This window comes from Nansenia antarctica (genome assembly GCF_963989245.1).
Source record: "Nansenia antarctica genome assembly, chromosome: 1".
NCBI classification, from domain to species: Eukaryota; Metazoa; Chordata; class Actinopteri; order Argentiniformes; family Microstomatidae; genus Nansenia; species Nansenia antarctica.
The window spans coordinates 93,406,740-93,419,153 of NC_137674.1; the positions used below are offsets into that span (position 1 = coordinate 93,406,740).

Sequence of the window (12,414 nt, forward strand, 5' to 3'; positions counted from 1 at the left end):
GAAATGATGCTTATTTATTAAATGGACTTATTTATTGAAATGCTCATAGCTCACGTTAGTAGCTGGGCTACACTGGTTTTGTGCTCGATAAATAATTTCAGAAACAGATCGCAGACCGTTTTCAATTTCTTTGTGGGCCATGATTGGCCTGGGAGCTGGACTTTGGACACCCTTTGATTTAAGGTGTTTCATCTGTCCTGGTTTTGTGCTGGATAATTATTTCACAGTGAACATAATGTCCTGTGTTTTAAATTAGCTGGCATTGCTAATTCCTCAATTTAGGTTTTTATTTTCTTGTTCTCTCTTAATGGTCTTAAGTAGTCACACAAGCTTGAAATAATTGCCAGTCTTTTCTTTCTTTTTGCTGCTTATAATTTATTCACAATTACATTTGAAACAGAGTCATTCAGACTATTGATCAAATAACAAAAATGACAATGTGGCTGAGACGACTTTGAGACTAAGCACACTGCTGGGTGCACCGGCAGGCCACATGTGCTTCTGTTGTCTCCCTCAGGTCCACACTCTTCTCATAGATGCTGCTCAGACCCTCAGAGCGGTTCAGGTTAGAATCTGAAACAGTAAATTGCAGGATATTAGGAACAACATCACTACTGAACATGTATGTCACACACAGATATTGTATTAATGCGATCTTCAGTAAAATGGGCTTTTATCCACTGTAGACTCACCGGTGGACACGCAGTGGAAGCCAGTGGTGACGGGTGTGGTCCTCACTGGGTAGCAGCCAGCCAGGCAGCGCAGCACAGGCTCAACAGAGTAGCATTTGGACTCCTGGCCATCAACAATCATCTGCTTCTCCAGCTTCACAGATTCAAGCTTCATGCGACATTCTGGGATAGAGGTATGTGTATATGTTAATTTCAAGGACCTACATTTGTGGAAGGGATGCAGCCGAGGCAGTAGGCTAAGACTCACCACTGCTGTCACGGCAGCTTTGAGCAGGAAGCACCCAGGAGTGGGCAAAGCTGACTGCACTCTTGGACAAGCGGCCACTGGGTGTGCGGTACTCCTGTCTGACTTCCCCATCAGCCTTTCCACATATTCCACAGGTCTGTCCCTTCATCCAGTCCACAACTTGAACCTGTGCAGAGATTGAATAAGGAAATAGTTTGGCTTCATTTAATAATCTGGCCCTCCTTATAATAATCTGTAAATAAATTGCTGTGTGTAGTTGTAAAGCTGTCCAGATGTCCATATGCTTCTATTACCTTCCATGTGTTCTTATCAAAGTAGACCTCCTGGAGACCATGTTGAGGAGCATAGAGAGACAAACCCTGGCCTCTCTGTCTGATCTGGATGGAGGCTAGAAGCAGAGATTACAATATTCATACATTGTTGATACATTGAACCGACAACACACATGTGGATATACATAATTTTATTTGTATTAGCCAAAATGAGAAACCTGTAGGATGTTGGTATGGGAGGTTGTTGATAGGAACTTCCATTCCATTAACCTTCACCAGCACAACGTTGTCCTTGGTAAACAGGTCAATATCGCTGGTGAAAATAAGTGACACTTGTAAGATATAATAACAGTAAAAGGGGAATGAAAGTCTAAATAGAGATCTAAATGGCTGACCTAGAGCTTGACTCCTTCTCTTTACAATCTACTTACATGTCAGAGATTTTCACGTTGATATGGTTTTGCTCATATGTGTGATCCTTCTTCAGCAGAACCATGAATTTGAGCTCTGGGGTGCAATCCTGAGCCAAAATCTGGTAGCAAGAGAGGGGCATCTCATTCTTGTACCTCCTGTTGTTGAATGTGGTCAGAGTATCCTTGGACATGCTGCATTCAGCTGGAGTTAGGAAAAATACCCATCATTACCCCTTTTACAACTCAACTTTGAGGTAATCCAATGACATTTTTATTAAATCAGTCATCTTTGTCTCCTCTCACCTGCATTGGCTTTGGTAAGCATGTAGATGATTTTGTCAGCAACATTGTCCTGAAGCAGGGCAAGTTCAGCAGCAGTGGCTCCAATGGGCAGAGAAATTGGGAGACCTAAGGCCAGTTTATACATGGTCATCTGCAAATATGGAAATATAAATAATCAAATTATTATACATTTCTGTAAACCTCAATCTGAATATGTATGCACATGGCAACTCACCCTTGGTGTTTTCAGTACAAGATTCAGGCTTGTCTCAGAGGCAATAGCCACAGTCAGTTTGATCTGCTTCTGACTGTTCTTAGCCTTTGCCTGATTCAGTCCAGTAACAAGAGCAGCGCTAGGGAGGTACTCAGACAACCTAGATTGTGAACCAAGGGAAACATTGAATATTTCTAAATATTATACATTATTGTCATTATTTACTTAAAGCTTCAAATTAGTCATGCTGATTAAGTGACAAATCATACTTCTGTACATAGCGCCTCAGGTAACTTGGAAGCTTGTCCCATGTCAGCTTCACGCGCACTGCAGGACTTGGGCCCACAAGACCAGTTTCAGCTGTGATTGAAGTCTCATATTCCTTGCACTCCTTGCCCCACTCAAACTTAGCCTAAGAGAAAATGATGGTGAAAAGTGTGTTCCTTACTCTTTTGAGGGGAAATAACCCTAAGTAATGCAGACTGTGACTGTGACTGTGACAACTGCTGCAGTGAACTACAGTGGCATTGGTACCTAGGCCTTTATTCTTACCATAGCCTTATGGTCGCTCAGCAGCACACCATTTGCACAGATTCTCCAGTTGTCACTTGGAGCAAGGCCAGCGAAGATGATTTGCAGTCTGGAAGTAGCTTTGTCCAAGTATGCAGTAATCTGGTACCCCTGCACCTCCTGGTCAGCTCTCACTGCACGGATGAGGATTGTCACAGCAGGAGCGACGGCATTGCCCAGGAATTTAGGCTGTGATTACAGACACATACAGAGAATGTCAATGCATCCATGTATTCCATGTATTCCATGTATTCCATGTATTCCATGTATAATCATTGTCATCAATACAATACAAACATGTCATTAGGGTAATGAAAGTAGAAGTAGTGTTTAAGTTTAACCTGCTTTTGGATGGCCTCAAAACTAGTGGCGCTGCTTCTGCTGCTGGAGGCTCTTGCCTGTGCGTTGGGATGCTGCAAGCAAAAGAAGCAAAGCAACTTAGGTTAGAAATCCAGTGACAGCTATAGTTATAGACATTCTCTATAGGCTAAAACATTATCACCTGGTGAATATGGTTTTTGGCGAACTTCATGTCATAGAGTTCCTGCTGTAACATAAAGGCAACGTTATTAGTTTAATGGATTTCTCTTTTCTATTAACCGATTTGTAAAGGTAAATATTGCTTTGGAATTGCTGCCTTACCTTTGACATGGAAGAGCTGGAGCTGCTGGAGCTGCTGGAGCTAGAAGAGCGGCTGCTGGAGCTACTGCTAATTCTCTTAGACTTCTTGCTGGCTGTTGCACTCAAATGGATGATCTTGCTCTTGGCACGAGAGGAAGAGCTAGATGAGGAGGAGGAGGAGGAGCTGGAACGAAGGCTAGAGCGAGAACTGCTAGAACGAGAACTGCTAGAGCGAGAACTGCTAGAACGAGAACTGCTGGATTGGGAGCTGCTGGAGCTGGAGGAAGATCTGGTGCCATTCTTCAGACCAGGAAGTAGAATTTTCTTGAGCTTCAACAAAACTGTTTTTCCCTCTGGAGATTCCTCCTCTTCGCTCATGGTAATCACCTTGATGATCTTCGCTGCTGCCCTTGGTCCAACCTGTATCTCAATCTCTATTCTCTCGATGACTATACCAGAAGCTACCAGCAAAGAAACAAAGATACAGCTATTGCTTTTATATCTTAATGTATTATTATTTTATGTCCAATTGTTTGTGCTGTTATTTATGCTAGGAACATATATACCGGTAAAAACAAAAAATGCACTTACTGTACTGTAAATCGCTTTGGCTAAAATAGCATGTTTATTTTATATATTATTACATATATTAAAAGAAATGCTAATAATCAATGTATCTTACCTGGTGACACATCAACACTGACTGAGTGTTCCCCAATCAGGGCATAGAGAGGAGAGTTTCTGATGAATGCAGCGTTCCAGGATTCGATATCAGCACATGCCTTCATTCCAAAGGTTATAGATTCTGCACACATTTTCTTATGAATTTGGGCTGAAATGGCTCTCAATTTGGGCAGAACATTGGCGGGCAAATCCGAGTAAATGATTTCAGATGAGCTTGACTGAAAAAGACAAACATAGAATGGATTTAGAGATCATGTAGAGAAATGTGTGCTGATCAATTAGATAAAAAAAATAATCTTACCAAACCACCAGCCATAGAGGATGCGATCTTAGATGTGAAGATTTCCTTGGACAATTTTGCTGCAGTCTTAGCAGGAACCATTGGTGTCATTTTTGCAGCTGCAAGATCCTCAACATTTCTTGCAATGGCAAAGGTCTCAACACTGAGAAATAATAATACATAATACAAGAGTGCTCATTTAATAGAGAAAGGAAATACATAACGCCTCACAGAGGTTGCTCTTTCAGGAAGTATAAGCTACATACTGTGCATATGCAATGTGATCCAGACTCCGAACAGGCAAAGCCTCAATCTTGAACGTGCCCTTCACAATGTCAAGTCTTGCTGCCAGTTTTGCAGGGACAATTGTATGGATTTTAGCTCTTGCCATCAGAGCAGCCTGGATAAAGGCAGTGTTCACTCCCATCACAGCAAATGTATGCATGGCAACACTGAAAGAAGAAGATGAGATAATTAATTTCTGAAATGACCTTTACGATAACCTTGGATTTCTTTCAGTGGGAAAACATTTAATTTAGTGAATGTGTATGAAGAATCTAAGAATAATCTACCTTGGTGTAAACTCGGCATCCAGTTGAATGTCTGTTTTCATGAGCTGGGCAACATGGAAGGACTCAGGATTCAGAGGTGGTGACATGGTGGCTCGGACTGTGATCATGAGGATGGAAAGATACAGCCAATAAGACTATGAAACCCAAAAGTAAAAAAAAAAAAAACTCTCTCTACTCCTTTTTCGTAGAGCATAAATTACCTTTGACAGTTGCAGCGGCCACAGCAGCAGTGTAGAAACTGAGCTCCATGGGCACACCAACAGCAGTGGGGAAGATGTGACGCACCTCAGCAGCCAGGAGGGGCTTAGCATACTGGAAGGAGGCTCCAGACAGCAGTGCCTCCAGAGCACTCTTTCCATCAGCCTGAATGGCAGGTGCAGTTGCAAGCTGTGAAAAAACCCATAATAAGCATTTAAGACATTCTTTTAGGTTGACAGCAAGAGAGGTTAAATGTTCAGTTTTTTAGACCAATAAGTTGCAGTATAGCCTATACCCGATGTCATACCTGAATTGCCTGCTCAATCATGGCCTTGTCAATGTTGGCAAAGGCTATTTCCTGTCCAAAGAATTTCACATACATGGATGCCAATGGCTGGGCTGTTGGCAAGGACCTCCAGTCAGACAGCTATGAAGAAAGAAATTATATATTTTAAGCCATATTATCATTGAATCATTGATTCTTTGAAGACAGAATTTCACACTTTTTTTTAACACTTACAGCGTTAATGACACGCTTCATCTTGGTGATCCTGTCAGCATTCTCAGGAGCCTCGGGCATTTTCAGAAGAGCCTCCTGGATTCCTTCAGTTCTCACTCCAAACTGAGAGAGGAAGATGGAGCTTGCTCAGTAAGAAATTAAACAGTTAAATTATTACTATTTCAGGGAACTTTGAAGAACTACTTTTACCTCCAGAACATCAGCAGCTGCTCCAGCAAGGTATGTGCGGGCTTTGGCCACTACAGCTCTGGGCAAAATGGTGGCAGCATCATTGATGTAGAAAGCACTGGCAGCAGCACCCATCATCAAGGGACCTTGAGAAAAAACAATACTTGAGGCCACATATCAGAGAGAAACTATTGAGATACTGTGTGTTCAGTTCATGCGGTTCTTACTATGATAGATGTCCAAGTGCATGGCTTTGCTGTAGCAGTAGCTCAGTCTGTCAAATCTGGGGCTGAGGATCTTGACAGCAACATTGCAGGATGCAGCACTAAAATTGAAAAATAAAATGTTATTGAATTCATGAAAATAGAGAATCAAGTCTAGAAGAAAAGTGCTGAAATTGAAGACTGCTCTTACACTCTGGCAAAGTCAGGGGCAGTGCTCCTCGTCATAGACTTCAAGTAAGAGTAGACGAAGCTAGCCACCTGCAGATTGGTCTCTTTCTGCACAGCATTAGCAATGGTAGTTACCAGTGCTATTGGGGGCCTTGTCTCAAACAGTGCAACAAAGGCAATCATGCGGAGCTCAGGATCCAGAGCCTTGTCCATGAACAACTGTATAGCCACATCCTGGACCTAAATCACAATGATAAAAGTGGTGAGTGGAATTGTTAACGTACCATTAAAGGGACATTCCACACATTTGTAATATCATTTTTATTGTCTTTTTTTTTTAATATCTCCAGCACCATTTTTTTGCTTTGTAGTTTCTGAAAATAACTGACTGAATAGCACTGGTATGGTATGGTGCAGGAGATAATACATGTTGGGCCGGTTTCACAGACAAGGCTTAAGCCTAATCCTAGACTAAAAAGCATCTTCAATGGAGATTTTACATTGAAAGTGTGATTTAGTCCAGGACTAGGCTTAAGCCTTGTCTGTGAAACCGGCCCGTTAAGTGTTAAGTGTCCCCTTAAGACGCATTGAAAACAAAATTGTTCTCACCGTTCTGGGCTCCTTCTTAGCAATGTTCCTCAGAGCCAGGATGGCATCAGCCTGGACTCTCAGGGGCAGAGCAGCAGCTGCACTACCAAATCCAGGCAGGAGCTTCATGATTGGCTTAATACTAGCAGGATGGGCAGCATTACCCAAAACTTTAAGAGCAGTAGAAAGCTCCTCAAAGTTGCCATTGCCAACAGCCTTAAGAGCCAGATCATGGATGGGCTGTGTTGAAAGACCCATGAAGATGTTTATTTTCTTACAATATGCAATTTAATATGATGTGATTATGGAATAAAATAAACCCTTTACCTTCACCAGGTCATCTGGGCAGGATGGATGTAAAGCACAGTATTTGAATACCATGGTACCATAACCAAGCATGGCGATCTCACGCAGAACTGCATTTCCCTGAATCTTGGGGTGGAATGCCAGGTACTGGTGGGGGGAAGAAAATATTGTTTAATTGTCTTGAAACCACTAAGAAAGCTTGAAGCCGGTTTGATGGTTTACCCACTTCAGCAAGCTTGACGGTGTCCTCATCAGCTGTCACCATGTGCACAGCTGCTATCAGAGCCTGAGCAGCCTCAGGAATAGTCATGTCACCAGCCACAAACGTCTCCTTGATGAACCTCAGAGCAACTTTAGTTCCAATGGCAGGGACAGCATCCAGGAACCAATGTCTGAAAATAATTGTTGGGATCAGGTTAATTTAAATTATGTGATTATCATTTCTCACTAAAGAACCTGATGCAAAACTACCTGAAATGTGGCTTGGCCTTGAACTGAGCCCAGATGGCCTCAATACTCTCAAAGCTAGCAACACGCAGGAGCTGGACAAGCTGCAAAAACTTCAGAGGGGCATCTTCATGGACCTTAGCTACATTGTTTGCAACCAGATGATTCAGAATCTCCACAATCTGAAAAGAAAATGAATGTGTATAATAATTTACTTTGAATTATAATACAACAAACAGTTTTGAAATGATACTGTATCTATGATGGAAAAAGGAAATACATCTAATAGTCACATTACCTGAGCCTCGGCATTGCTGATCCTGAGAAGCTGAATGGGTGTCTGGAGAATTTCAGTGGCAAACTCGTACTGCAGGGATCCACGAGGAATATACTCTGCTTTGAAAGGCTCAACTGGGGTCTTCTCAGTCTGAACAAAGGCCAAGGTTTGTCTGCCAAAGGAACATTTAAGTTCATTAGGGATGATTTTACAGTGCAATTGTAGATGTAAATGATCTACCTCGAAAAAAAATAATCAGTCTACATACCTTGCCTCCATCTGGGCAGCTCCCGCCATCTCATTGAATGGTGTGAACTGATGGACCTCGCTGACAGTGGCCTCCATGATCAGGGCACCAGCGGCAGTGGGCTTCATGACGTAGTTGTAGGCTGCAGTTCCCCTCAGGTTCTTTTCACCCTGTGTAGGTAAATATGGTAGGTAGGGATATGCTGCATCATGTAAGGAGTGTCTAGTGATGTCTGTCAAATCCAAAAAAATAGGGACATTTCTCCTACCTTCTGACACTCAGCACATTTTTCTGTGTAAGCCAGCCCAATGTCCATCATGACTCTTTCCTGGCAGTTGTTCAGATCCTTGGTCTTGCTCAAATGGATGCGATCAGCCTTTGTGTCGTCACTGATGACATACTGGGTCTTGCACACTCCCTGAGCTCCAGCCTGCATAACATAAAGGATAGCATGAGTGATAAGCACATACACTATATGGTTCTATGGATTTGTGCTTATTAGTGAAATATTACAAGTCTGACCTCCTGCAACTCATAGACGTTCTGGGTCTTCTTGATGTTCAGCTGAAGGATGTTCAGGATACCTCTGTGGACATTCAACACCGTCGCAGAGACACCAGCAGGTGCAAATAACTTACCCACAACACCACTGGCATACTCAAACTTGATAGGAGTCATGAGCTGAGCAGCCAGGGCTGAAGTGAGCTTTGCAGCTGGGACGAAAGGATCTCTGGGCCAGATGCCACTGAACTCAAAGATCTCAGGGTCCACGAGCTGCAAGAAATTATCATCATAATATTCAATGTAGGGAGCATTGCATTACGAGATATTGAGATTGTTTTGAGTTTGTATGTGTAGACTTTACCTTAAGCCAGTAGGTATTCTGGTCAACTGCACTGATGAGAACTCTGCTGCTGACTTTTACTCCAGCTCTAGCCAGACCCTCTTCTGGCAGACCTCCCAGGATACGTGCTTCATACTTGTACTCATAGGTCTTACCGGCAGCAAACTCAGGTGCTATAAACAGAATGTTGTTATTGCTTAATAATGTATTCATCCGCTGGTACATTTATCTTCAAACATACTCTTTGTATGTTTTAGCTTAGTGGTATTTTACAAAAACAAGGAAAATGTGTAAATGTAGTTAAACTTACCGAAGTTAATCTGTTGACTCGCTATGAAATAGAATGTAAGACATTATTTGTTTTGAACACAAAATATTTCATATCCAAATGGCAACATTATACTTTCTGAAACAAGCAACAAAAAACATACACAAATGATGTACAAATTATATTTTAGAAATCAAGTTTGTAGTCATAAAAAGATACTTACCCACAAGGGCTAGAGTCAGGGCAAGTACAACTGCTCTCATGGCCAGTGGGAGGTGAGGAATAACAGTCACAGCCAGCCTTTTTATAGTCAACTTATTGGTGACGTGCCTATATTTTAAAAATTACTGCGTTAGGGTTAAAAAAATGCAGCTTTGTTACTGGTTTGTCATTGGTTTGTCGTGACTCTGAATCTGGTATTTACTGCAAATTGGACCGACTACTCTTCAGATATGCCATAGACACACAAGGTTAGGTTAACCTGGCCTTTCATGTCTACTTTGTGATGTCACCTGAACATAATGTCCAAGTTGCAAAAAAAACTCCACGGTACATGAAATCATTCCTGACAATGCGATTCTATTTCATTACTTCCTTTTAAAAAAACTAATATACTGTAGGAACTGTTACTGTAGGTGCTGTTCAGTTTATAGTTGTTTAGTTTATATGTTACCCCTTGGCAGTGTTATCAGATAGCACGGCATTGCTACATGGACGATACATAACTTTACATTTCTGTGTCACCAGAGGATTTTAGCCCCACTGATAAATTATGCATTTACATACTTGGGATGGCTCAACATTTTCTTCAATTAAACCTACACAAGACAAGAAGGTTAAAAACCTAGGTATCTTTTTAAATTCTGAGCTAAATTTTTTACCACACAACAGCTTTATACCACCTGATGAACATTGCCATAGCTCTCTCAGGCTGACACAGAGAGCCTAAACAGCATGCCAGAGGATCTGAGCAGGCACACATTTGAGCCTGTGGACATTTTTAAAAAGACATCTTAAAACAGTTAAAAAGTAAAAAAAAAAAAAAAAAAAAAAAAAAAGTTATTTTAGTTTTTCAGTTTCTTTAGCACATCTTTTTTACTACACTTGAGTGACTTTTATCCTTGGCCTTACGTAAGTCTCTCTTTGTTGTTTTGTTTGTTTGTTTATATTCATTTTTCCTGCACAGCTCATTCATAATAAAAAATTATAATCATAATAATACATTTTAAGCACCTTTCGAAACACCCAAGGTCACTTTACATTAAAACGTATACTCCATAACATAAAGACTGATAAAAACACAGATGTTTAACTAAAACCAAACCTAAAGCTGCAGTATTATTGTAGGCCCATAATTGGTGTTGTTTTAGCTGGACAAACTGTTTTCTGTCTGAGTCAGTTGAGCAGAGGAGGTTATTGGAATCCATATTGAAAAGGTTGATGTAGGTTGTAGAGTTCAGGTGGGGTTGGAGTTGGGTAGCCGCTACACATTCAAGTACTTTGGAGAGGGATTTGAAATTGGCCAGAAATTATTTGTTTTTTTTAGATCTTAACCGGAACCAGAACCACATCTTTGAGGGTACATGGGACAGTGTGGTCAGTATGGTCAGGGAGGAGTTGATTATACCAGTAACCAGGGGGAGAGGGTGGGCAGGCAGGCTTTGACTAGGCTGGTGGGTAGAGGGTCAACCGGGGATGCCTGTATGCATGTCACTTTGTTCTGACCTGACTGTTCTCCATAACCCTTCCGTCAACCTGTCCAAGTTTGTCCAGGGTGATTGTGCCATGGGGTGCAAAGAGTCAGGGTCAGGGTACATTTTGGATCAGTGTTGTTTGTTCTCTTACAAAACCAGCGATTTACAGTAACATTACCACTCTTATTGTTTATTTGGTTATTTAAGTGGTCAATATTATATTATTTTTAAAATTATCCTACGTATCAAGATATCACAATCACATATCAAGCTATTGTTATTATGCATCATATTGTTTATTCTAAAAAGGTGAAACATGTTCAAGGATATGTCAAAATCAACATCAAGAATAGACATTTGCTTTTGAGGATTTGATTTGAATTTAAATTTAAAAACAAATAATTGGAACAATTACAATAATTTACACCAAACTGAAATTGTTATCCAATTTCCGGTTGTGTTTTCTATATAAACTGAGAAGGCTGGATTCTTAATAGGACTGGTTGTTAAAATCCCTAAATATTCAGCACAACAATTGAGTGGAGTTGGAGATGTCCTCTTGGGTGGAGTGGAATTTGGCAATGATCACGTGGTGCCACCAGTACGACACATCTTCAGTTGTGGTCCCCGACCTCATTGGGTGTTTCGGCCAGTTATCACAAGACACCCTCTGCCGAGGTTGGCCCACCACAGGCTGATCAGGCCTGGGTGTGTGTCGCACGGTGGCACCACGTGGTCATTTGGGAGCCCATGTTGGGTCCCTACGTTTCAGCCACAGCCAGTGACTGCTCCGTTCTGCTGCAGTGGACAGTTCTCTGATTGCCTTCCGTTGGGCCTGTCCTCTGATCCCTACTGCCCTCAGGAGCCTTGTGGTGGAGCTGGCTACAAAGCCTCTGCAGCCCACCTCCACTGGCCACACCTTCACGTTCCAGCCCCGCCCCTCTGCTTCGACTGCTAAGTTGGCATACCGCAGCCTCTTCCGTTCGAATGCCTCATCGATGGCCTCCTCCCATGGGACCGTCAGTTCTACGATGAAGACACGCCGGCAGGACTTGGACCAGAGGACTAGGTCTGGGCGCAGGTTAGTCAAACTGTTGTGTACTGTACTGTCGGATCATAATGCCACAGTTCTGTTTTATTATACTCTAAATGAAGGAAGCTGGAAAACAACAGCACAGTCAGATTCAACCAGTCAGATTCAACCATTAGCCATCACTAATTCCTCAAAGTCTGCTGTTTTTCCAGGGAAATAGCCATGGTCCTCTCTTCTGATTGGACTCCCTACAGAAACCAAGACAAATCCTCTATACAATTCATCAGTTTTTAATGAATATTATAATTTCAGCAATATTAGAAGATATTGCTGAGTAAAATATATGAAGCACAAGAAAGTATATCAATATGCTAGTGTACTGTACCTGTGGGTTGGCAGTGGAAGCTGACAGGGACTAGGTGTTTGGACATACACCCATGGGCACAGCGCAGTACAGGTTCTGTGGAGTTACAGCTGGACTCTTTTCCTACATTGGACACTGTCCTGTGTATGGCCACAAACTCCCATCAGAGCATACATTCTGAAAGAACAACAGACAGGACCAATAATAATGGTTAATACACA

At 41.9% G+C, this 12,414-nt stretch overlaps 2 protein-coding genes across 2 annotated transcripts in view; both read right to left on the minus strand.

Annotated features, from left to right (window-relative positions):
• Window positions 1-12,414, minus strand: part of rpf1 (ribosome production factor 1 homolog) — a 288,578-nt gene that overhangs the window by 237,080 nt on the left and 39,084 nt on the right. The gene's annotated exons all lie outside the window — the stretch shown is intronic.
• Window positions 461-9,365, minus strand: LOC308154291 (vitellogenin-like; the record flags this gene model as incomplete). Its single annotated transcript, XM_080527455.1, has 34 exons — window positions 461-573; window positions 693-854; window positions 940-1,105; window positions 1,233-1,327; window positions 1,430-1,524; window positions 1,643-1,826; window positions 1,928-2,057; window positions 2,142-2,280; window positions 2,390-2,532; window positions 2,673-2,879; window positions 3,032-3,103; window positions 3,193-3,237; window positions 3,333-3,772; window positions 3,994-4,213; window positions 4,297-4,438; window positions 4,542-4,727; window positions 4,848-4,944; window positions 5,048-5,234; window positions 5,353-5,472; window positions 5,566-5,667; window positions 5,755-5,879; window positions 5,961-6,058; window positions 6,148-6,365; window positions 6,735-6,953; window positions 7,041-7,166; window positions 7,246-7,411; window positions 7,491-7,648; window positions 7,765-7,915; window positions 8,012-8,160; window positions 8,259-8,420; window positions 8,513-8,764; window positions 8,856-9,007; window positions 9,145-9,165; window positions 9,326-9,365. 34 exons carry the CDS (start codon window positions 9,363-9,365, stop codon window positions 461-463), a joined length of 5,082 nt encoding a protein of 1,693 aa, XP_080383581.1.